The sequence below is a fragment of the Pelophylax lessonae genome, assembly GCF_965119305.1.
Source record: "Pelophylax lessonae genome assembly, chromosome: 6".
In the NCBI taxonomy this organism is placed as follows: Eukaryota; Metazoa; Chordata; class Amphibia; order Anura; family Ranidae; genus Pelophylax; species Pelophylax lessonae.
The window spans coordinates 315,400,150-315,427,410 of NC_138773.1; the positions used below are offsets into that span (position 1 = coordinate 315,400,150).

The 27,261-nt window shown below is 45.3% G+C and overlaps 1 protein-coding gene across 1 annotated transcript in view; it reads left to right on the top strand.

Moving 5' to 3' along the window:
- LOC309558092 (contactin-associated protein-like 5) overlaps positions 1-27,261 on the top strand; it is a 591,346-nt gene that overhangs the window by 362,150 nt on the left and 201,935 nt on the right. The window contains exons 11-12 of the mRNA XM_082261047.1: positions 6,200-6,306; positions 16,065-16,184. Coding sequence (XP_082117173.1) covers positions 6,200-6,306; positions 16,065-16,184 — 227 coding nt within the window. The remainder of the gene's footprint in view (positions 1-6,199; positions 6,307-16,064; positions 16,185-27,261) is intronic.

The following is a 27,261-nucleotide window of genomic DNA, read 5'->3' on the forward strand; positions in this document are numbered from 1 at the left end:
TTTTTTCTAAGCTGAGATCCCCATTGAGATATTTATAAATTGCTATCATGTCCCCCCTCAGGCGTCTCCTCTCCAGGGAGAATAAATCGAGCGATTGCAGACGCTCTTCATAATTAAGGTCCTCCAATCCCCTAATCAGTTTAGTTGCCCTTCTCTGGACTCTCTCCAGCTCCAACACATCCCTCCTGAAGACTGGCGACCAGAACTGGACAGAATACTCCAGATGTGGTCGGACCAGAGTTTTATATAGTGGAAGGATTATAGTCTTATCTCTGGAATACATCCCTTTCTTTATGCATGCTAATATTCTGCTGGCTTTGGCAGCTGCCGCTCGACATTGCATGCTGTTGCCTAATCTATCATCAACCAAGACTCCCAGATCCTTCTCCATTTTTGATTCCCCCAAGGGTTCCCCTCCTAACGTGTATTGTGCTTTTATGTTTTTAGTCCCCAAGTGCAAAACCTTACACTTCTCCACATTAAACCTCATTTGCCATGTCGTTGCCCACTCCGTTATTTTGTCCAGGTCATTCTGTAGGATATCTGCTTCATGCTGTGCAGTTATTGCCCTGCCCAATTTTGTGTCATCTGCAAAAACTGATAACGAACTACTGATCCCGACCTCAATGTTGTTTATGAATAAATTGAACAAGGTTGGTCCCAGGACTGAGTCTTGGGGGACCCCGCTTACAACCTCAGACCAGCCTGAGTATGCGCTGTTTATTACCACCCTTTGGACACGCCCTTTTAGCCAGTTCCGTATCCAAGAGCAAACCCTGCTGTCGATACCTGCAGACCTTATTTTATAAATTAAGCGCTTGTGGGGAACTGTATCAAATGCCTTAGCGAAATCCAAGTACACCACATCCACTTGTCTCCCCCTATCTAGCTCACAGCTCCCCTCCTCGTAGAATGTTAAGAGATTGGTTTGACAAGAACGCCCATTTGTAAACCCGTGCTGGTTACTGCTGATGATGTTGTTGTCTTTAGCAAACTCTACGATATAGTCCCTTATCATCCCCTCCAGAAGTTTACATACTATCGATGTCAAACTGACAGGCCTATAATTTCCCGGGATATGCCTCTGCCCCTTTTTGAATATCGGAATCACGTTAGCTTTCCTCCAATCCCCTGGTACATCTCCTGTCCTAATACTGTCAGCAAAGATCAGGAACAGTGGTCTGGATATAACCTTACTGATTTCCTTGAGTACTCTCGGATGTACGCCATCCGGGCCTGGTGATTTGTTTGTGTTAAGTTTATCCAGCCTTTCCCTGATTTCACCCTCTGTTAGCCATAGTGGCAAGTCCTGTGTATTACTACTAACCAAACAGTCATGGTCAGTGTACCCCTCCTTTTCCTTCTTTGTAAAGACTGACGAGAAAAAAGCATTCAGCACGGTTGCTTTTTCAGTGTCCTCTGTAACCATCCTCCCATCATCGTTAATTATGTGTGCAATATGCTCAGCCCTAGTTTTTTTGCTGTTGATATATTTAAATAATTTCTTTGGTTTTTTTTTACTATCCTCTGCTATTTGTCTCTCAAAGTTGATTTTAGCCATCTTGATTTCGTGTTTACTTTTCTTATTTGCCTCCTTGTATTGTAAAGCCGATACTGTGCCCTCTGATTTATATTTCTTGAAGGCCAATTTTTTCCCCCTAATAAGTTTTTTAACGCTATGGTTTAGCCAGCCAGGTTTGGCTTTGTCTCTTCTAAATTTATTTCCCATAGAAATGCACTGCAAGATGCATTTGCTTAATATGTTCCTAAAGCATTCCCATTTTTCCTCTGTGGTCAGGGATCCCAGGGTTTGGTCCCAGTTTACCCTTTCCATCAATGAGTAAAATTTTGGAAAGTTTGCCCTTATGAAGTTTAGGGTTCTTATGTTCCCCACTTGCTTTGCTATATTGTTATTTACACTAAATGTGATCATCCTGTGATCGCTAGAGCCCAGGTTGTCCTGGACTTCTACCTCCAAGATTATGTCTGGGTCATTAGTGATCAATAGATCCAGGACTGCGTTTTCTCTGGTAGGGGAATCCACCAGCTGTGACATGTAGTTATCCTGTAAGGTTTCCGTGAATAGACGGGCCTTCTGTGAGTGTGCAGTCCCCTCTTCCCAGCCAATGTTGGGATAATTGAAGTCCCCCAATATGATGACTGATCCCAGTTTTGCCACTTTACCCAACAACGATATAAATTCCAGCTCTACCTCCTCCCCTTGTTTAGGTGGCCTATAGCAAACCCCCACAATTACTTTGCCCTTTTCTCCTTCCCTATGGAGTTCTACCCACACAGATTCTAAATCCATGCTCATCCCTTCCGTAATGTCACTCCTCAGTAGGGACAGGGAAGCTGGTCAGAGCTGGATGGATTGACAACAAAGAGAGAGCCGCTCAGGTGTTAGTTCAACGGGTGGTGCTGGTCAGATCCGCCGTCCAAGCTATGAAGAATCCAAAAAAGTAGACCGCACTCAGGAAAGTAAGATGAAAACAATCAAAACTCCTTTATTCTTCTTCGGTGTAGCAGACAGACAGTACAATGCACATAACAGACGTGCCCGGTTAACGCGTTTCACGAATTAAATCGCTTACTCATAACCATACACTGTGGAGCTGTGGAAGCCGACGTACATTTGTAGGTAAACCAAGGAAAAGGGAGGTGACCGAAGAATGTAATTACTTGCACCTAGAATTGATTAATTGATGAGAAACAGATGTAAGTTCAGCAAGTCCACAGTCCCACGGTGAAAGGCAGATAGATAGATATCTGCCTTTCACCGTGGGACTGTGGACTTGCTGAACTTACATCTGTTTCTCATCAATTAATCAATTCTAGGTGCAAGTAATTACATTCTTCGGTCACCTCCCTTTTCCTTGGTTTACCTACAAATGTACGTCGGCTTCCACAGCTCCACAGTGTATGGTTATGAGTAAGCGATTTAATTCGTGAAACGCGTTAACCGGGCACGTCTGTTATGTGCATTGTACTGTCTGTCTGCTACACCGAAGAAGAATAAAGGAGTTTTGATTGTTTTCATCTTACTTTCCTGAGTGCGGTCTACTTTTTTGGATTCTTCAGAGCTGGATGGAGCCAAATACAGGGCAATCTTAGAAGAAAACATGTTCGTATCTGCAAAAGACTTGAGACTGGGGCGGAGGTTCATCTTCCAGTAGGACAATGACCCAAAACATCCAGCCAGAGATACAATGGAAGGGTTTACATCAAAGCATACTCATGTGTTAGAATGGCCCAGTCACAGTCCAGACCTAAATCCACCTGAGAATCTGTGGCAAGACTTCAAAATTGCTGTTCACAGATGCTCTCCATCCAATCTGACAGAGCTTGAGCTATTTTGCAAAGAAGAATGGACAACAATGTCCCTCTCTAAACGTACAAAGCTGGTAGAGACATCCCCAAAAAAGACTTGCAGCTGTAATTGCAGGGAAAGGCGGTTCTATGAACTATTGACTCCGGGGGGTGAATACAAATGCAGCCACACTTTTCACATATTTGTAAAAAAATGTAGACAACCATTTATAATTTTCCTTCCACTTCACAATTATGTGCCACTTTGTGTTGGTCTATCACAGGGGGTCTCCAAACATTCTAAACAATGGGCCAGTTTACTGTTCTTCATACTTTAGGTGGGCCAGACTGTGGCCGTTGGGAGTTGAAAAGGTCCTGGTGTCAGAGTAAACAATGCCCCTTCATTGATATTAGGAAAAGTAAAAGTGCTCCATCATTGGTTAAAACAGCAGGAATTGTGCCCCATCCTTGGTGTCAGGGGGAGTAATATTGGCCCATTGTTGGTGTCAGTGGGAGTAATCGCTCCCCATTGTTGGTGTCAGTGGGAGTAATTGCTCCCCATTGTTGGTGTCAGTGGGATCAATAGTGCCCCATTGCTTGTATCAATGGGAGGAATAGTGTGCCATCATTGGTGTCAGTGGAAGGAATAGCACCCCATTGTTAAAGTCAGTAGGAGGAATAGTGCCCCATTGCTGGTATCAATAGAAGGAAAAGTGACCCATCATTGGTGTCAATGGGAAGAATAGTGCACCATCATTGGTGTCAGTGGGAGGAATAGTGCCCCATCATTGATGTCAGTGGGAGGAATAGTGCCCCATCATTGGTGTCAGTGGGAGGAATAGTGCCCCATCATTGGTGTCAGTGGGGGGAATAGTGCCCCATCATTGGTGTCAGTGGGAGGAATAGTGCCCCATCATTGGTGTCAGTGGGGGGAATAGTGCCCCATCATTGGTGTCAGTGGGAGAAATAGTGCCCCATCATTGGTGTCAGTGGGAGTAAATAGTGCCCCATTGCTGGTATCAATGGAAGGAATAGTGCACCATCATTGGTGTCAGCGCGAAGAATAGTGCACCATCATTGGTATTAGTGGGAGGAATAGTATCCCATCATTGGTGTCAATGGGAAGAATAGTTCACCATCATTGGTGTCAGTGGGAGGAATAGTGCCCTATCATTGGTTTTAGTGGGAGTAATAGTGCCTCATTGCTGGTATCAATGGAAGAAATAGTGCCCCATCATTGGTGTCAGTGGGAGTAAATAGTGCCCCATTGCTGGTATCAATGGAAGGAATAGTGCACCATCATTGGTGTCAGTGGGAGTAAATAGTGCCCCATTGCTGGTATCAATGGAAGGAATAGTGCATCATCATTGGTGTCAGTGGGAGGAATTGAATAGTATCCCATCATTGGTCCCAGTGGGAGGAATAGTGCCCCATCATTGGTGTCAGTGGAAGGAATGGCATCCCATCATTGGTGTCAGTGGAAGGAATAGTGCCCCATCATTGGTATTATCCCATCATTGGTGTTAGCGGGAGGAATTAGTGCCCCATCATTGGTATTAGTCAGAGGAATAGTATCCCATAATTGGTGTCAATGGAAAGAATAGTGCCCCATCATTGGTATTTGTGGGAGGAATAGTGCCCCATCATTGGTGTCAGTGGGAAGAATAGTGCCCCATCATTGGTATTAGTCAGAGGAATAGTATCCCATAATTGGTGTCAATGGAGAGAATCGTGCCCCATCATTGGTATTTGTGGGAGGAATAGTGCACCATCATTGGTGTCAGTGGGAAGAATAGTGCCCCATTGTGTCCCATTGTCCATGTCAGTGACAGGGACTATGCCCCACTGTTGCTGACAGTGGGGGGAATAATGTCACAAGGGTCGGATAAAGGCAAGCAAAGGGTCACATCCGGCCCCCGGGTCACAGTTTGAAGACCACTACTCTATCACTTACAATCCCAATAAATTACATTTACGTTTTTGTTTGTAACATGACAAAATGTGGAAAATTTAAAGCAATATGAATACTTTTTCAAGGTACTGTATCTATATCATGTACATCTATATCATCTATATCCGTATCTTCTTTACAGTATCTGTATCTATATCATGTACATCTATATCATCTATATCCATATCTTCTTTATAGTATCCGTATCTATATCTCCTAGATCTACTGTATATCATCTATATATCTCTCTATATCATCTATATCTATATGATCTTATATCCAGTCACATTCTCTATTTATTATCAGCCCCAGATTGTGAAGCGTATGTACAGGTCTCTGTCTTCCTTTCCATGTGTCTATCTATTGTAGAGAATAATTCTTTTTGTGATCTTTAATATCCATACTTGTCACATGGTGTACAATCCTCAGACTCTACTGTAAATCACGGAATGCCTCGTTTGTCTAATGAAAGCTTCGGAATAATTGACTGCCGGAGTCTATCAGCTCTTGGAGTTAAATAAGCCGGCGCTGATTAAAATACATGGATTCACACATTCCTTTTGTTATGCAGATTTCTATTAAATTTATTCTGCGCTTCCAGCGGCTTCTCTCTCCGGTCTGATATTTCGCCAAGAAAAAAAATAAAAAAATAAATAACATTTAAAAAAAAAAATAACGTAGTTTGTAATTGAGTGTAAAGCGAGCGTCTTTTGTGAGAGCGGTTGACTTTTATTTAGTAATTTGCTGTATCTGGTTCATCAATTTCAAGAGTATCCGGCATTTGAAATTATTGATTTGCTCAGATCTCGTTCAGTCTCTCCACAGCTAATTAACTGTCCGCCTCGTTTGGAAAGTCGTTTCTTTTTTTTTTTTGCTTTCAGCTGCTTCCCTGTGACACTCACCAACCCAGACTCTGTGGACTTTTTTTGTTTCCAACAGATGCCTGCCAAATTACTGCGAACACGGAGGAGCGTGCTCACAGACTTGGAGCGCCTTCCACTGCGACTGCGGAGACACGGGCTACGCCGACGCCACTTGCCATAGCTGTAAGTACACTTTTCCTGTCTCTCCTAATAAAGGTGTGTTTTAAGGTTTTTTTATTTTTTTATTTTTTGGAGCCAAAGCTGGTAATGAAACAATTGGCTGCCGCCATCGTCCATCTGTTATTTTGCAGGAAAGGGGGCCGCGTGGGGAAAGATTAGCGGCTAAACTGTGACTAGGACAAACTTGGCTAATGCCACAGCCAAATGCTAGATCATGCATTGCTAATCCAGAGGACTAACTAAAAAAGAAACTCCTCCGAGGTTTTCACTCAAACTCTATAGAGAATGAACGGATAAACTGATTGATGATTGGTAAGGGATGGTGTTACTAAAACTAATGAAACGCGTAGCCACACATCTGACCAAGAGAAAAGTGCAATTATCCACTCAGCCCAAAAATAATTTTTAAAAGCCGGACCCTGGGTATGGTGATTTTAAATCTGACCTCCAGCCTAACCTTCAGTCTTGCCCAGTTGTACCGACTCCTCTTCCGCACTGAAATAGCTTCCTCTGATTTCACTGCACACTGTAAGCTTTGCACAATGTGCATTAGAAGGCAGACAGAGTCTGCACTGTTTCCTGGCTGGAGGACTTTCAGCATCCAGCCTGGCTGTCTCTGGCTCAGTGTAACATAAGGGTTTTTCCTAGAGTGGAATGCAAATACAGCCTGCCTAGGAATGCCCAGTCCTCCAGGCTGACTCCCATCCATCAAGGCATTTTGATATTTGCATAACTCTTCCCAAGAGCCAGCCCACCGCTTCCATCAGGACTGAGGGCTTTTGAGAGGAGTACTGAGGCAGGATGCTGTGATGTTTTAAGGAACATATGGCTCCTACCACCATCTACCTGCATTGCATAGTGAAGCAGTGAAGAAATGTCATCATTGGGTCTAAAATAAAGTGTGTCACGTGCCTTTGTAACAGGTTGAGCTGACAAGGGCTTCCCTTGTGGCTTTTGTTCAAGCACCCCTGAATGTGGTGAAAGAGATAGAGGCTCAAAGCAGCTGGTAGCTGAGCAACAGGATTGTGATTTGGTAGACTGCAGGTTGGCACCCAAGTGAAGAACCTTGGGAGCACAGTGTGAAGACTTGAGCAGGAGTACACTCAGAAGCAAATACAGGTGACAGCCAGGATCAGAGACATGGTCAAGGCAAGCCAGGGTCATGCACAGTTAGGCAGGAGGAAGCATAATAAAGTAGCAGACCAAGGTCAGTACCAAGGAAAGCAGGCAAAGTGTAGTCAAGTAGCATGCTGAGGTCAGTACCAGAAAAGCAGGCAGAGCATAGTCAAGTAGCAGGCCAAGGCTGGTACCAAGGAAAGCTGGCAGAATGTAGTCAAGTAGCAGGCCAAGGTCCATACCAGGAAAGCAAGCAGAATGTAGTCAAGTAGCAGGCCAGAGTCAGTACCAAGGAAAGCTGGCAGAGTGTAGTCAAGAAGCAGGCCAAGGCCAGTACCAGGAAAGTAGGCAGAACATAGTCAAGTAGCAGGCCAAGGTAAGTACCAGGAAAGCAGGCAGAGTGTAGTAAAGTAGCAGGCCAAGGTCAGTATCAAGGAAAGCAGTCAGAGCATAGTCAAGTAGCAGGCCAAGGTCCATACCAAGAAAGCAGGCAGAGTGTAGTCAAGTAGCAGGCCAGGGTGTGTAGTCAAGTAGCATGCCAAGTACCAAGGAAATATATACTATATTTAATATATATATATATATATATATATATATATATATATATATATTTTTTTTTTTTTTTTTAACTTAGCAGAGACCTTAGGGAATAAAATGGTGGTCATTGCAACTTTGTATGTTGTATGTCATGTGTGTATATATATATATATATATATATACAGTGCCTTGCGAAAGTATTTGGCTCCCTTGAACTTTTCGACCTTTTGCCACATTTCAGGCTTCAAACATAAAGATATAAAACTGTAATTTTTTGTGAAGAATCAACAAGTGAGACACAATCATGAAGTGGAACGAAATTTATTTGATATTTCAAACTTTTTTAACAAATAAAAAACTGAAAAATTGGGCGTGCAAAATTATTCAGCCCCCTTAAGTTAATACTTTGTAGCGCCACCTTTTGCTGCGATTACAGCTGTAAGTTGCTTGGGGTATGTCTCTATCAGTTTTGCACATCGAGAGATTGAAATGTTTGCCCATTCCTCCTTGAAAAACAGCCGAGCTCAGTGAGGTTGGATGGAGAGCGTTTGTGAACAGCAGTTTTCAGTTCTTTCCACAGATTCTCGATTGGATTCAGGTCTGGACTTTGACTTGGCCATTCTAACACCTGGATATGTTTATTTGTGAACCAGTCCATTGTAGATTTTGCTTTATGTTTTGGATCATTGTCATGTTGGAAGACAAATCTCTGTCCCAGTCTCAGGTCTTTTGCAGACTCCATCAGGTTTTCTTCCAGAATGGTCCTGTATTTGGCTCCATCCATCTTCCCATCAATTATAACCATCTTCCCTGTCCCTGCTGAAGAAAAGCAGGCCCACATCATGATGCTGCCACCACCATGTTTGACAGTGGGGATGGTGTGTTCAGGTTGATGAGCTGTGTTGCTTTTATGCCAAACATAAAGTTTTGCATTGTTGCCAAAAAGTTTGATTTTGGTTTCATCTGACCAGAGCACCTTCTTCCACATGTTTGGTGTCTCCCAGGTGGCTTGTGGCAAACTTTAAATGACACTTTTTATGGATATCTTTAAGAAATGGCTTTCTTCTTGCCACTCTTCCATAAAGGCCAGATTTGTGCAGTATATGACTGATTGTTGTCCTATGGACAGAGTCTCCCACCTCAGCTGTAGATCTCTGCAGTTCATCCAGAGTGATCATGGGCCTCTTGGCTGCATCTCTGATCAGTCTTCTCCTTGTATGAGCTGAAAGTTTAGAGGGACGGCCAGGTCTTCGTAGATTTGCAGTGGTCTGATACTCCTTCCATTACAATATTATCGCTTGCACAGTGCTCATTGGGATGTTTAAAGCTTGGGAAATCTTTTTGTATCCAAATCTGGCTTTAAACTTCTCCACAACAGTATCTCGGACCTGCCTGGTGTGTTCCTTGTTCTTCATGATGCTCTCTGTGCTTTAAACGGACCTCTGAGACTATCGCAGTGCAGGTGCAGTCATACAGAGACTTGATTACACACAGGTGGATTCTATTTATCATCATTAGTCATTTAGGTCAACATTGGATCATTCAGAGATCCTCACTGAACTTCTGGAGAGAGTTTGCTGCACTGAAAGTAAAGGGGCTGAATAATTTTGCACGCCCAATTTTTCAGTTTTTTATTTGTTAACAAAGTTTGAAATATCCAATAAATTTCGTTCCACTTCATGATTGTGTCCCACTTGTTGTTGTTTCTTCACAAAAATTACAGTTTTATATCTTTATGTTTGAAGCCTGAAATGTGGCAAAAGGTCGCAAAGTTCAAGGGGGCGAATACCTTTGAAAGGCACTGTGTATATATATATATATATATATATATATATAGATATATATATATATATAGATATATATATATAAATGTATGAAATGTTTGGAGGTTCTGAATAATTTTCTAGCAAAACAATGATGATTTTTACATGTAGGAGAAAAATGCCAGAATTGGCCTTGGCTGGAAGTAGTTAAATTTAACATTTCTATCCTGGTATACGCATCACTGACACATTAAATTAATCTGAAACATTCCTCGACATCGCTGATGTCAAATGCGGCTTTTCTGAGTGCCGTAATTTCCATCAAGAGCCAATTAAATGATGTGAGGACGTTTGTGGTTGATTTTGATAAAATTTAAACTTTTCAGAAATTCCAGGAACTACTTTTTTTGCAGGGGAAAAAAAAAGACTCTTTATACCTTCCCAGGAGGTGATTTTTAACGTTACCCAATTATATTTGATGCGCTCATTAGAAAGGAGGATGGCGTGGAAGGAGAGGCAGTACGGAGATGCTGACTCAGCCTCAGCACCTGAAATCCTATTGAGATATAAATTAGAGTCGTTATTCGGCGTCTCAATATACTCGTTAGAGACAGGAATGTTTTGAAGGGTTTCCAGGCATGACACATTAGGGGAAGGAGGAAAAATAAATTGTCACGGACAATTAAACGTTTAATCCTTTCATGGCCAGGATGGCATAACGCATGCATGATCATGCGTGTTACCACAACACACGGTAATGCGGACAATATGTGTTAGCAATGCACCTGCAGCGGGAGACTGTTAGCAAGTCCTGTCCAATAATCCACAGCTGGGCCCTGCTGATCAGCTGTGTCCAATCACAGCCCAGAACGATGTGTTGGCAATCAACACAGGACTCTGTGCAAAGGGAACAATCTCTTTCTTATCCCTGCAAACTGGGCAGGCGGCTCTCCTGTCAGTTTCTGCGAAGATTGTGGGAGGCCGGCGGTGATCGCGCATGCTCCTCCCGCGTTCTGGCTCCCACTGTGTCTAATTACAGCGGGAGTGCGGTTGCTGCGCCGCGCACATGCCACCGAGACCGCGGGCTCATAATCACGTGATTATTAATGGTATTCACTGGAAATCACTGGGTTTTACTGCGGCAGGCAGACCCTCCTGCGCGAACCGACATAACTGTACGTCGGTCGCGAGCCTGCAGCTAGGGGGCGAGCGCGCACCGCCGGCGGACAAAAATAAGAATATGGGTGCTAAAGGAAGAAAAAAAAAAAATTGGTAATAATATAACAACACTAATAATAATCATCATCATTATTATTAAAATGATACATTGTAGATGAGATGTTAAGAGAAAGAGAAAAAATAAATAAATAAAAACTCCCGAAACTGGTATGTGTATAAATTGAACCATAAATGATCATACAATCTGATTGTACAGTCGTAATACAAAATAAAAAATAAATAAAATAAGAAAATAAAAAATCTGAATAATGGCATAGTAATACGAATAATATTATTTTTATTAATTATCATAATAATGATATTACTACTGACAATGATACTTATAATCACAATCTTTAAAATAATACATTCTTGGAAATAAATGTATCTAAAAGGAATAAATGTATGAAAGTAAAATAATAAATGTAATTGAACCATACATTATACAATCTGATTGTACAATCGTAAAATGGTACAAAAGATAATGAAATTTATATTGGTGATAATTCTACTAAGAATAATGATACTTATTATAAAATAAGACATACAGGTTAAAAAAATATATACCCTATTTTCCGGTGTATAAGACGACTGGGCGTATAAGACGACCCCTATAATTTTCAAGTTAAAACATAGGTTTTGGGCTATACTCGCCGTATAAGACTACCTCACTTTCCGAAGCAAGGCAACACCATTGGAAATCATCAGACTTCTCATAGATCTCCAAGGTACCCCAAGTACTGTAATACATGTAATCTCTCATAATATCTCCAAGGTACCCTAAGTATTACCAGTAGATGTAATCTCAAGACGCTGGCTGTGCCGGAATCCTGTACCAGCATACCGTATGTACCGTAGCTTCGGCTACATACAGTGTACCGCGCTGAGCCAATCACAGTGAGCGATGTATTCTATTATTAAATGCAAAGCCTGCTCGGATTGGCAGAGTCAAAGAGGCGGGCTGATGTTACTCCGCCAATCCGAGCAGGCTTTGCATTCAATAATAGAATACATCGCTCTCCCTGATTGGCTCAGTGCGGTACACTGTATGTAGCTGAAGCTACGGTACATGCGGTATACCGGTACAGGATTCCCACACAGCCAGCGTCTTGAGAGATTACATCTACCGGTAATACTTATACTTAGGTTACCTTGGAAATATTATACTCGGCGTATAAGACAACCCCCCATTTTTAGGGGATTTTTTTGAGGTTTAAAAGTATATATATATTTCTTTGGACCTAATAAGAATAAAATGTAAAGAAATGATACAAATTTCAAAAATATAAAAGCTGATAGAATAGGATGTATAGAAATAACAAAATATATCCAAAGAGCTGATAGGAGCCATACACTGTAAGATCTAGCTGTCCAATCGCTAAACAAACCACCCAGCTTTAAAGATTCCATTTATAATGAGTTAAAATTCAAATGACCCACATTTTTGGCTGGGGACATGCTACAGAAACCAATAGGAAACTGGGAACATGGCTAGTAGAGATCAATGCTATTACCCTAATCAATGTTCCCACTACAGACTGCTGAGATCCGAGGGCCATACATCACATATCAAAGGGCCACGGGTGGCCCCCAGGCCGCAGGTTGGGCACCAGGGTTCTAGAGGGATCCCACAAGTATGGTATACAGTGGCGTAGTGTGGGGGGTGCAGGGGGGGGCGGCCGCACCGGGCACAACATCTGGGGGGGCTCATCTGCAGTGTCACTCTGTCTGTCTTACTCTGACATACACAGTTCACACACTGTCTGTGGCTGCCTCCATCTTTAGGCTGGGAGATGTCCAGTGCGGCTGCCCTATGGCTGAAAATGGCGGGTCGGGGCAGGGCTGGACTGTGCCTCACCTTTCCATTGGTGTAGGGTGGGGTGGCGTTGCAAGCCAAGCCCGCCTATGCTGCCTCTCCTCACTGGTCAATTTCGCAGCGAGTAAGTCAGCAGCCCGGCGCTGTCACAGAGTGGGTTTTTTTTTTAATCGCCTGATTAGAGCCAGAGGCTCTAATAGGCTTTAAAAAAGGGTGGACCGGGGCGCAGAGCAGTGCGCCCCGAGCCCACGCATTGTGTGACAATAGCGAATGAAAATTTGCTATTGTCACATGGATCCTCCTGGCCTATCAGGAAGTGGGTCCCAGACCCGCTTCCTGATTGGCCGAAAGGCGAACGCATGCCATTGGCCGAGGAGGAGGCAGGAGGACTCAAGGAGATGTGGGGAACTGAGGATAAGCCGCTGTTGCTGATCTGTCTGCATTGTAAGGGGGCACTATGATCTCTCTGCATTGAAGGGGGGCACGCTGGTCATTCTGCATTGAAAAGGGGCACGCTGGTCTCTCTGCATTAAAAGGGGGCACGCTGGTCATTCTGCATTGAAAGGGGGCACGCTGGTCTGTCTGCATTGAAAGGGGGCACGATGAACTCTCTGCATTGAAGGGGGGCAGGCTGGTCTCTCTGCATTGAAAGGGGGCACGCTGGTCATTCCGCATTGAAAGGGGGCACGCTGGTCATTCTGCATTGAAGGGGGGCACGCTGGTCATTCTGCATTGAAAAGGGGCACGCTGGTCTCTCTGCATTAAAAGGGGGCACGCTGGTCATTCTGCATTGAAAGGGGGCACGCTGGTCTGTCTGCATTGAAAGGGGGCACGATGAACTCTCTGCATTGAAAGGGGGCACGCTGGTCTCTCTGCATTGAAAGGGGGCACGCTGGTCATTCCGCATTGAAAGGGGGCACGCTGGTCATTCTGCATTGAAAGGGGGCACGCTGGTCATTCTGCATTAAAAAGGGGGCACGCTGGTCATTCTGCATTGAAAGGGGGCACGCTGGTCTCTCTGCATTAAAAGGGGGCACGATGAACTCTCTGCATTGAAGGGGGGCAGGCTGGTCTCTCTGCATTGAAAGGGGGCACGCTGGTCATTCCGCATTGAAAGGGGGCACGCTGGTCATTCTGCATTGAAGGGGGGCACGCTGGTCATTCTGCATTGAAAAGGGGCACGCTGGTCTCTCTGCATTAAAAGGGGGCACGCTGGTCATTCTGCATTGAAAGGGGGCACGCTGGTCTGTCTGCATTGAAAGGGGGCACGATGAACTCTCTGCATTGAAAGGGGGCACGCTGGTCTCTCTGCATTGAAAGGGGGCACGCTGGTCATTCCGCATTGAAAGGGGGCACGCTGGTCATTCTGCATTGAAAGGGGGCACGCTGGTCATTCTGCATTAAAAAGGGGGCACGCTGGTCATTCTGCATTGAAAGGGGGCACGCTGGTCTCTCTGCATTAAAAGGGGGCACGCTGGTCATTCTGCATTGAAAGGGGGCACGCTGGTCTGTCTGCATTGAAAGGGGGCACGATGAACTCTCTGCATTGAAGGGGGGCAGGCTGGTCTCTCTGCATTGAAAGGGGGCACGCTGGTCATTCCGCATTGAAAGGGGGCACGCTGGTCATTCTGCATTGAAGGGGGGCACGCTGGTCATTCTGCATTGAAAAGGGGCACGCTGGTCTCTCTGCATTAAAAGGGGGCACGCTGGTCATTCTGCATTGAAAGGGGGCACGCTGGTCTGTCTGCATTGAAAGGGGGCACGATGAACTCTCTGCATTGAAAGGGGGCACGCTGGTCTCTCTGCATTGAAAGGGGGCACGCTGGTCATTCCGCATTGAAAGGGGGCACGCTGGTCATTCTGCATTGAAAGGGGGCACGCTGGTCATTCTGCATTAAAAAGGGGGCACGCTGGTCATTCTGCATTGAAAGGGGGCACGCTGGTCATTCAAACTTGTATTTAGATGCATTTTACTTTAATTAGTAATTACATCAGTATTTTCATAACAAACAATACATGTGCTTAGGGGGTAAGGGTTTCTTTAACTAATCTAGTGGAAGAGACTCAAGTGCTAAAATCCCGCGGGTTAGGGGGCGCAAATTACTTGCCTTGCCCCGGGTGCTGACAACCCACGCTATGCCACTGATGGTATATAATAGTTACATTGGTCCAAGCTGCACCAATATGCACTATATTGTCAAAAGTATTGGGACGCCTGCCTTTACACGCACATGAACTTTAATGGCATCCCAGTCTTAGTCTGTAGGGTTCAATATTGAGTTGGCCCACCCTTTACAGCTATAACAGCTTCAACTCTTCTGGGAAGGCTGTCCACAAGGTTTAGAAATGTGTCTATGGGAATGTTTGACCATTCTTCCAGAAGCGCATTTGTGAGGTCAGGCACTGATGTTGGATGAGAAGGCCTGGGTCGCAATCTCCGCTCTAATTCATCCCAAAGGTGTTCTATTGGGTTGAGGTCAGGGCTCTGTGCAAGCCAGTCAAGTTCATCCAACCCCAAACTCGTTCATCCATGTCTTTATGGACCTTGCTTTGTGCACTGGTGAGCAGTCATGTTGGAACAGGAAGGGGCCATCCCCAAACTCTTCCCACAAATTTGGGAGCATAAAATTGTCCAAAATTACTTGGTATGCTGATGCCTTAAGATTTCCCTTCACTGGAACTAAGGGGCCAAGCCCAACCCCTGAAAAACAACCCCACACCATAATCCCCCCTCCACCAAATGATTTGGGTTAGTGCACAAAGCAAGGTCCATAAAGACATGGGTGAGCGAGTTTGGGGTGGGGGAACTTGACTGGCCTGCACAGAGTCCTGACCTCAACCCAATAGAACACCTTTGGGATGAATATAAGTGGAGACTGTGAGTCAGGCCTTCTCTCCAACATCAGTGCCTGACCTCACAAATGCACTTCTGGAAGAATGGTCAAACATTCCCATAGACACACTCCTAAACCTTGTGGACAGCCTTCCCAGAAGAGTTGAAGCTGTTATAGCTGCAAACGGTGGGCCAACCCATAATGGAACCCTACAGACTAAGACTGGGATGCCATTAAAGTACATATAAAGGCAGGAGTCACAATACTTTTGGTAATATAGTGTATGTAACTATGTATAAAATATCCATACCTGGAATTCCTCTTTAAACTTTTGAGGGAAAGTGAAGATGAAAGAAAATCTGCAGACAAGGAATGGAATCCATTATAAGGAGAAATACACATTATATTGTGAAGCTTCCCCAATGTATTTGAAATTCCAGTTATTCCGATTCATTGAACTATTTACCTCTTTTACAGCTCTCTACGAACAATCGTGTGAGGCCTACAAGCACAAGGGTTACCCGTCCGACTACTACTACATCGACTCGGATGGCAGCGGGCCTCTCGGCCCCGTGCGCGTCTACTGCAATCTAACCGGTAAGCCATGCCGCCTCTCCATTCATATTTAACACCGTCCTTAAATATTTCACCGCCGTTCCCTTCTAGAGCGGATTAGCAGAGACATCAAGCCGTTCCAAGCGGCGGGAGCCCAATTTGCTTCAGCTCGGTATGAGGAACGCGGCCTGCCTTCAGCCTTCTAATGGAGTCTGCTGCTTCAAATTTTAACCATCGTCACCTGCGCCCGAGATTAGCCGGAGCGAGAATGGCCTTCCTCTTTGAAAGGAGCTGTTGTGATGAACACGGCAGGCAGATGATATGGCAGCTGGTGTCCACCATTAAAGACCAGCAGAGACCATTTGAAGCCGTGCAGCAGGAGTCACCGAAGCGGACAGCTGATTGCAAATTGCTCGCACATAATATACAGTTTAATTTCTGAGCGTGCGGAAAATTCTGGTATTTTAGTGGTTCTAGCTGTGTGAGCTGTACGTGTGCCGGCTCCTTCTCATTCGCAGCTTCCAGCTTTGTGTTTTGTGGAGCTATTTAAAGAGAAGTTTAGCTTTTAGAAAGAAAGAAAATACCCCATGAACTGGCCTCCCAGTTTTTTTCTCGGTTTGTTGACAAGTGATCGCTCTGTCCTTGGACGGAGCGATCATGTAGTAAAGGGCCGCTGTCATTGGCCCTTTACCACGATCCATGATGCGCCGGGTCCCCGGGACGCTGGGGTTGGGCAAAAAGGGGTTTAACCAGCAAGATTTTGAGACTACACACCCCAACGGGTGGGGTTGGCCCTTTACCACGATCTGTGATGCGCCGGGTCCCCGGGACGCTGGGGTTGGGCAAGAAGGGGTTTAACCAGCAAGATTTTGAGACTACACACCCCAACGGGTTGGGTTGGCCCTTTACCATGATCCGTGATGCGCCGGGTCCCCGGGTCGCTGGGGTTGGGCAGGAAGGGGTTTAACCAGCAAGATTTTGAGACTACACACCCCAACGGGTGGGGTTGGCCCTTTACCACGATCTGTGATGCGCCGGGTCCCCGGGACGCTGGAGTTGGGCAAAAAGGGGTTTACCCAGCAAGATTTTGAGACTACACACCCCAACAGGTGGGGTTGGCCCTTTACCACAATCTGTGATGCGCCGGGTCCCCGGGACGCTGGGGTTGGGCAAGAAGGAGTTTAACCAGCAAGATTTTGAGACTACACACCCCAACGGGTTGGGTTGGCCCTTTACCACGATCCGTGATGTGCCGGGTCCCCGGGACGCTGGGGTTGGGCAGGAAGGGGTTTAACCAGCAAGATTTTGAGACTACACACCTCAACGGGTGGGGTTGGCCCTTTACCACGATCTGTGATGCGCCGGGTCCCCGGGACGCTGGAGTTGGGCAAAAAGGGGTTTAACCAGCAAGATTTTGAGACTACACACCCCAACAGGTGGGGTTGGCCCTTTACCACAATCTGTGATGCGCCGGGTCCCCGGGACGCTGGGGTTGGGCAAGAAGGGGTTTAACCAGCAAGATTTTGAGACTACACACCCCAACGGGTTGGGTTGGCCCTTTACCACGATCCGTGATGTGCCGGGTCCCCGGGACGCTGGGGTTGGGCAGGAAGGGGTTTAACCAGCAAGATTTTGAGACTACACACCCTAACGGATGGGGTTGGCCCTTTACCACAATCCGTGATGTGCCGGGTCCCCGGGACGCTGGGGTTGGGCAGGAAGGGGTTTAACCAGCAAGATTTTGAGACTACACACGTGACAGCGGCCCTTTAACACATGATCGCTCCGTCCAATGACGGACTGATCACTTGTCAACAAACCCAGAAAGAAAAAGATGGATGGGCGCTCTTGCTGGGGGATGGATCTTCAATACAAGAAAGTCTTGGTGGATGAAATGCAGCCAGACTGATAGTAGATGTACCAAGTGCACGGCCTCGTTCTGATCTAATTCTGCGATTGGTCAGGCTGCTGGCAGCCCTGAGGGCGGGCACACCGTAGATCAGTAAGGACGCCAGGACTTCGGGACGCCGGGCCATGACGATTTACTTCTGCCTTCATGTAAGTTTTAAAGTGCGTCATTAAACTAGTTACATTTGCTTCACTGAGTGGCGCCTTTTTCTTTTTTCTACTTGTCAACAAACCGGCGCATGTCCGGTTCATTTCTCTCCTCGCACACTGTACACAACGATTGGTACAGTGTGCGATGAGAGGAGAGAAACTGCACTCCTCCTCTGCCTCCTCCATACCTCAACTGTGCCTCATCCTTGCCTCATCTGTGCCACATCCATGCCTCATCCGTGCCACATCCGTGCCTCACCCATGCCCACCCGTGCCACGTATATGTCCATCCATGCCACCTCAATGCTTTTCCAGGCCACCTCAGTGCTCATCCATGCCACATCAGTGCTCATACATGCCACGCCAGTGCTCATCCGTGCCATGTCAGTGCTCATCCATGCCACGTCAGTGCTCATCAATGCCATGTCAGTGCTCATCCATGCCACATCCATGCCACGTCAGTGGTAATCCATGCCACATTCATGCCATGTCAGTGCTCATCCGCGCTACATCTATGCCACATCCGTGCCACATCAGTGCTCATCCTTGCCACATCCACACCACGTCAGTGCTCATCCGTGCCACATCCATGCCATGTCAGTGCTCATCCGTGCCACACCCATGCCACATCAGTGCTCGTCTGTCCCACATCCATGCCACATCAGTGCTTATCCATGCCACGTCAGTGCTCATCAATCCCAAGTCAGTGCTCATCCATGCCACATCCATGCCATGTCAGTGGTAATCCATGCCACATTCATGACATGTCAGTGCTCATCTGTGCCACATCCATGCCACGTCAGTGCTCATCCATGTCACATCAATGCCACATCCATGCCATGTCATGTCAGTGCTCATCTGGGCCACATCCATGCCATGTCAGTGCTCATCCGTGCCACATCCATACCACATCAGTGCTCATCCATGCCACATACATGCCACATCAGTGCTTATCCATGGCACTTCCATGCCACATTAGTGCTCATCAATCCCACGTCAGTGGTAATCCATTCCACATCCATGCCACGTCAGTGGTAATCCATGCCACATTCATGCCACATCAGTGCTCATTCGTGCCACGTCCACGCCACGTCAGTGCTCATCCATGCCACATCAATGCCACATCCATGCCATGTCAGTGCTCATCCATGCCACATCCATGCCATGTCAGTGCTCATCTGTGCCACATCGATGCCACATCAGTGCCCATCCATGCCACATCCATGCCACATCAGTGCTCATCCGTGCCACATCAATGCCACGTCAAAGCTCATCCGTGCCACATCCATGCCATGTCAGTGCTCATCCGTGCCACATCAGTGCTCATCTGTGCCACGTCCATGCCACGTCAGTGCCACGCCAGTGCCACCTTAGTGCTTGTCTGTTCCACATCAGTGCTCATCCATGCCACATCAGTGCTCATCCATACCACATCAATGCCACTTCAGTGCCACTACAGTGCTTATCAGTGCGCTACAGTGCCTCACAAAGTTGTAATGGGAGGTCAGGAAATGATGGTGCTCCCTATATGTTGGGCCTCTGTATGTGGTCAGGCTGTATAAAGTGTCTCACATGTGGTATCGCCATACTCAGGAGGAGTAGCAGAATGTATTTTGGGGTGTCATTTTTGCTATGTACATGCTATGTGTTAGAAATATCTTATAAATTGACAACTTTGCGTAAAAAAAATGTGTTTTTCTTTCCAAATTTTACAAAACTTGTGGAAAAAATGACACGTTCAAAAGACTCATTATACCTCATAGATTATGTGTTGGGGTGTTTGCTTTCCAAAATGTTGTCATTTTGTGGGCGTTACCATTGTCCTGGTGCTTCAGGGCCTTCAAATCAAAGGTGTGGTTATCAGGAAATTATGTGTAATTTTTGCTTCTAGAATGCCTGGGGGGGCTCCTTAGATGTTGGGCCTCCGTATGTGGTTAGGCTGTGGAAAAGTCCCACACGTGTGGTATCGCCATACTCAGGAGGAGTAGCAGAATGTATTTTGAGGTGTAGTTGCAAGTATGCCAATAACGTGTGTGAGAAAAAACTTGGTAATATGACCATTTTGTGGAAAAAAAAATCTTCATTTTGCATAGAACTGTGGAAAAAAAATTGCAACTTCAAAAAACTCACCATGCCTCTTACTAAATACCTTGGAATGTCTACTTTACAAAAAGGGGTCATTTGGGGGGGTATTTGTACTTTACTGGCTTGTTATTGTCTCAAGAAATGAGGTCGGCCGTCAGTATATCAGGTGTGATCAATTTTCAATGATTGGCACCATAGCTTTGTAGACTCTATAACCTTCACAAAGACCAAAAAATGTATACTTATTTGGGTTATTTTTACTAAAGATATGTAGCAGCATAAATTTTGTCCAAAATATATGAAGAAAAGTGTATGGATATTCACTCGCGCCTCTGGGATAATTATTTCAATTGGTAAGCTGCAAATCAAATAACTATAGGTTTAGTTATGTGCATATAGGTAGAGTGAGTAACTGCGCTAACCTTTGGTGTGTGGGGGGTGATCCCAGGCCAGTGGTGGACCTGCCAATTCTGGTGTTCAATGGCAAATAATAATCAAGCTCCATGGTGCTGGGCTGTGGACCCAGGGCCCACTAGAGGACGTTAGGTCCTCAGGCCACCCTCATGAAGTCTGTTTCCGATTGTTTTGTCAGAGACATTCACACCAGTGGCCTGCTGGAGGTAATTTTGTAGGGCTCTGGCAGTGCTCATCCTGTTCCTCCTTACACAAAGAAGCAGATACCAGTACTGCTGATGGGTTAAGGACCTTCTACGGCCCTGTCCAGCTCTCCTAGAGTAACTGCCTGTCTCCTGAAATCTCTTCCATGTTCCTAAGACTTGAGAAATGTTCTGCAAATGGCATGTATTGATGTGCCATCCTGGAGGAGTTGGACTGCCTGTGCAACCACTATAGGGTCCAGGTATCGCTTCATGCTACCAGTAGCGATACTGACCCTAGCCAAATACAAAACTAGTGAGAAAAAACAGTCAGCAAAGATGAGTAGAGAAACAAAGGTCAGAGGCCTTCACCTGTAAAACCATTCCTGTTTTGGAGGTTATCTCATTTTTGCCCATCTAGTGCACCTGTTGTTAATTTCCTTAACACCAAGGCAGTTGAAACTGATTAACAACCCCCTCTGTTACTTAACTGACCAGATCATTATCCCAGGGGTTTAATTGACTTGATGCTATACTCTGATTAAAAAGTGTTCCTTTAATTTTTTGAGCAGTATATATATACAGTATATCTATATATATTTAGCTGGGAGCGGACTACAGTTATCTGACTCTGCAAGCTTATTCTCTGCTCTCAGACTGTCTCTGTGCTCCCCTAGTGTTGGTCTTGGGTTTCATGCTTCATACTCCTGAGACTGGAAGAAAAGCATTGTGGGAAGTGTAGTCTTCTTGAAGGATATTACTGCACTGCTGAATTGTTTATGAACTACACCTCCCAGCAGGCCATTCACTCCAGGGGAGGTTTGTGGGAAAGACTATAAAGGAAACTGCTGACCAACCCCACGCTTTCCGGGATCCATCCTGTGCGCATCGGTCCGCCGCAGAGAGAGAGGACTGCGGCCTACTGCATGCCACCCAGCTGTCTGCAAACCCAACCCAGGAAGGATGGCTGACACTCCCTACATTGCGATCGATCGAATCTGAGTCAGCGGGACTCATTGAAACAGCAGAGCGCAGCCATCTCAGTGTCTCACAGTAGGGAGAGTTGACATTGCTTGTTCTACCAGGAGTTATAAGAAGGACATAAGGATTGGTGAGAGAGCACCTGCTCAGAGTCCAGTTATCAATTGCTACAACATCTCATGAACACTGTACACAGACACCTTACATTTGGATCAGTTAGTGGATCATCATTAATCAGAACCAGCTATCTTGCATTGCCTGTTTCACACTGTGCTGGGAATCATTTGTTCTTTGAGCTCCAACTGCTGGTGAAGATCATAGCAAGGCCTTGCATACTGAACATTGCTATTTTATTGCTTTTAAAGGGGGCACATTACTGGTATCTAGATGACGTTATCTCTCAATAGGATACAGGTACTATAAGCCGGCCCAGGGTTCCCCTTTAGTATGAGTATTTTATATAGCAATTCACAGTTTTCTGAGAGATTCATTCACTTACTGTCTGATACTGTGTATATTGGTGTTATTTGCTTGTTACCATAACTGGTTGTTTAACTGGTCTTCAGTCTTATTTCAACTGAGTCTTGGCTGTTTACCCAGGGCCTAGTTGATTGATACTTTCTTTAAGCCTTATTTTTTGAGTAAAACAAATCTAAAGAGTTAAAAAAAAAAAAAAAAAAATCTGCATTGTCTCACTGTGTCATTTAAAGGTATACACAACATGTCTGAACCTAGATTGTCAGGAGGGCTGGCCAGTTCACAGGGTCAAAGCGGCACGGAAGAACATGCAACTACAAGCAACCCTCAAGGGGGCAGTGCTACACATACACTCACCGGCCACTTTTTTTTAGGTACACCTGTTCGATTGCTTGGAAACACAAATTGCTAAAGTGGACCAGCAAGCCCTTTAATAGCATAACTGGTGTGGTGTCTATTCACTGGCGAGCTCTGCACTAAAGTTAAACAACCCCCAAACATCACTATATATATATATATATATATATATATATATATATATATATATATATATATATATATATATACACAGTACATACACTGACTGGCCACTTTATTAGGTACACCTGTTCAATTGCTTGGTGGTAAAAAAAATTGCTAATCAGCCAATCACATGGCATGGCAGCAATGCATTTAGGCATCTAGATGTGGTGAAGACGACTTGTTCAAGTTCAAACCGAGTATCACAATGGGGATAAAAGGGGATTTAAGTGACTTTGAATGTGTCCAAGGGCGTCCACAAGGGGGGGCAGGTGCCCCCTCCTGGAATCTCAACTTCCCCTTTAAAGTGGTTGTTAAACCACTTTACACTATCCTGTCTGGTCTGTTTAATAATACTGTGTGTCAGTGCCCCTGTGTCTGTGTTTCTAAAAAATAAGCCAATCTTTACCAGTTTTTAGAGCGCCGCTCATATGACCCACTCTCCTCTCTCCATCTGACAGCTGCCTGCAGCGGGCGGGGCTGAGGATTCCCTGCTGACATCAGTCAGGAGGGGAGGAGGAGAGGCTGAGAGGAGTAGATAGGTGTCAGGTCACGTGAGCGGTGATTGGCGCTCTGAAAACTGGTAAAAAGGAGGGGGTGGGCACTGACACAGAAGCAGACAGGCAGGAAGGGGGGGGGGAGAGGACAGAGGTGGACAGGAGGGCTGCGGATGACAGAGGCACGTAAACTGACCACAATGTCAGGGATCAGCAGCCATGATATACCGTGGTCAGTTTACAGAGGGGAGGACATAACCAGGCAGGATCAGCCAGGTGTTTTAGGTGATAGAAGGGGCCAAATTATACAGCACAAGCACTGTGCTCTATATCATGCTTTAAGGGAACAGAATCAATATATATATTTTTTTTAGGTTAACAAAACGCTTTAAAAATACATTCTGCCGATTCCCCTCGCGAGTCGCGACTCACGCCGTGACTGACGTTTTTTTAATGACATTGTCAAAAAGGGGCGGAGCATGGGTGACCTTAAAATGATGCCCCCCCCCCCCCCGAAAAAAGTTCTGTGGACACCCATGTTTGGGGGGGATGGTGGAGGGCAGAACTTCTTTCTTGGACCAGGCAGCACAATCTCTTGGGCCAGCCCTGGGGATGAGTTTGGTAAAATGCGGAGACAAAAGTGAGTTCCAGTTTTACTTCCCACATCTCTTATTTTTTTTCAGTAGGCCATCCAGCTTACGAAATGCCCAGGTGGTCGGGTAAGCAATCACTTTTTGCTTTGTTGACTGCCTAAGAGTTGCATCAAGCTCCAGCTTCTTCGCTCAGCTCATTTCGAAGTTTCACGAGCCCAAGCTGATAGTTTGCAGAGCTATCAATAGCTGGAACACGCACAGCAAAACAGGATATGGGCCAACGCATCACCTGGTACATGACACCAGAGAGACATACATGCCAAATAAACTACGGGAATAACCAGAGGCAGTAGAATTTTAAATTAAGTAAATAATCTGTGGAAGATACGGGTCAGGAATAGGTGAACATCCTAAACAATGTTAAAACGCTTAAAGTGACAGCTTTATAGCAAAAGCATGTATGAGACCTCTGCTGGGGGGCTAGCAACATGGTATATTTTATGTGTTTGCACATTTTCATTTACACAGCACTTCTCGGTTGCTCCTCAGAGATATAGTAGTTTTTTGGGATATGTGGCTTGCCAATCTTCCATGATTAACCACTTCTGGACCGGAAGGTTTTACCCCCTTAAAGAGGTTGTAAACCCTCTTTTATAACTTGTACCTATAGGTAAGCCTTTAAAAGGCTTACCTATAGGTACTGTAAATATCTCCTAAACGTGTACTGTTTAGGAGATATTCACATAGCATGTTGCCGATGACATTATCGGCGCATGCGCTCTGAAGGAACGGCCACCCGTGCCCTGGGCCGCAATGGCGGCTCCTGCGCGTAGGTGTGGGAGTGACGCGAACCAGGAAGCAGGACGGCCAAACATGTCGGCTGTGTCACCGCTGAGCGGGCGGCACTGCGGGGGCTTCGTTCTAAGGTAAGTATTTCATAATGAGCTAGTATGCAATGCAGTAATGGCGTCGATTGGCGATTTTTAGCGGGACTGCAAAATTGCAGCGGTCAGATCGGACCCCTAACTGACATTTTTTCAAGACTTTTTATATTAGAGCACCCCTGGTTTTGTAGACCTCCAATGCTTGCTGTAGCACTGAACTGTCAATTTAAGAAGCAAATCCTTATACCTTAACACCATTAAATACAGTTATGTGATAGTTAATAGCGATGAGCCAAAAAATGCACATAGTTTGGTTCGTGGGAAGCCGCTCAGAACCTGCTCCACCATCAAAATCAAGCATGGCCCCTAGATACCAACCCCCCTTCCTTCTTCCTACATTAATAGAACAGGAAACACTTAATAAAGACACCACACTTTGACTTGATTATAGGCAAAAAAGAGACAATTTAAATCCATTGTCAATCACATTATCCAGTGGTGCAGATTCTCATCAGTCATAATGACCAAATCCCGCTAAACTGCTGACACATCCACTCGACAAATGATAAATTCCCAGCTGATTTGTAAACAAGGGAGAGGGGATGGTGACTGATGTCATTGATCAAACATGGCCATGTCCATTGATCAATATGACCATGGTCATATTTTGTAAGTGATGTCAGCCACCATCCTGCTTTATTGCCCAGTCGCAGATTGTCTGATGTGTGGATGATAGCAATGGACCAATAGAAGTGAAAGTTGGTTTGGATGGATCTACCATAAAGTGATTTTTCCTTCAAAGAAGCAGATCTGTGGTCAAAATATATTTGTCACTGTCAGAGGTCAGGCTCAGAGACCAGTAGCTATAACAGTAGGGAGACTCCCACCAACCAGCTTGATAAGTACAGAAGCAGGTCCCCCTGGTGGATGACACGGGCTCACTGGAGGTGTGGGGTCCAAGCAGTTACCGGTGTTCAGCAGAGCTCCTGATTGTGTAGATGGTTTTGCTGCGTGTTAGTACCAGGTCGCGTTCTTCAGGATCGCCCCACCAGGAGGTGAGTAAGCCGTGGTCCAGCAGCAGATGTAGTAGGTTGGAATCAAGCAGAAGCATAGTCATTAAACAAGCCAAAGGTCGGTAACAAGTGGTTGCAAGTTGGGACCAAGCAGAGGCGTAATCAAGGAACCAAAGGTCAGTAACGGGTGGTAGCAAAGATACTAATAGCAGCAGGAGTGACAAGAGTGAGATATGGACTGAAGAGACTGAAGAGAGCACAATTATCTGGCAAACAGAAAGTGCAAAGGCATGGCTTAAATAGAGAGTTTATGGGAGAAACCCAGAGTTCAAGGTTCCCAAGAAGCAAGATACAAGGCAAGATTATCCAAAGGTTCAGACAGGGTGCTGTCCAGCATTCCATGTGGTTCAGCAAGAAGACACACCACCAGACACAGCAGGGGTTACAGGTTCGGACCTGGGTCCTGACAATAGTATAGGTAGAACCTGTTCTGGTCCTAGGCTGCTACCTCTCTGATAGCGACAAAAGAAGCATTCACCAGATGATAAATTCTTGGATGTGAATGGAGGAGCCCCTGGTACAAAAGTTCATTTAACTTGAAGGACTTTTTGGAACATTTAATGTCTAAAAGCATCAGATACAACCAGCGTATTTAAGGGAAAAAATCCTTCCCTTTCTTTAGGGCTTGAGCAGTCGATGCTAATAAAATCATGACTAGCATCTCCTGATGGCACTTAAGGCAGCCGGCTGAGCCTTTACTGCTGTCAGATGACGTTAATCTTCATCAAGCCTTAACACAGGTCCCCTAGGTTCCACCTATTGTTGTGATTCCCTCAAAACACATTGGCTGTATCTGATGTTTTTACCCTTTAAATATTCCAAAAAAGTCCTTCAAGTGAGATGGGCCTTTGTAATAAATATACACATCCAAGAATTTACAGTCACAGACCGAGGACAGGTCCTTGACCTAGCTGACCCAGCAGCGTTGTCTGGTGGGTAGGAATGAATTACACGGCCAGTGATGTAGAATTACAAACCTTTTGAAGGGTATTAACATGATTGTATTTCAGATTTCAGCTGTCACTTTAGCTGTTTTCTTGGAATTGAGCTTTCAATAATATAAAATATGGACGATCAAAGACATTGAACTGAACTGAAACGTTCCATATGTTCACCGATGTTTGAGCTTATCTAATTTCACCCATCAGAAATGTAATTCTTTGAAAGTAAGGAAACCGTGATAGATTTGTGTAATTGGTAGGTAAGGTGAGCAGATTGCGGAATGTCACAACTGTAAATTTGTTCATTCCATAGAACATGTTATGACAAGCAACCAGCCCGACACTTCTTCACACATACACACAACCACAATCTCCAGATAACTGCTTGTCCAATTAGTACTGCAGCTGACAAACT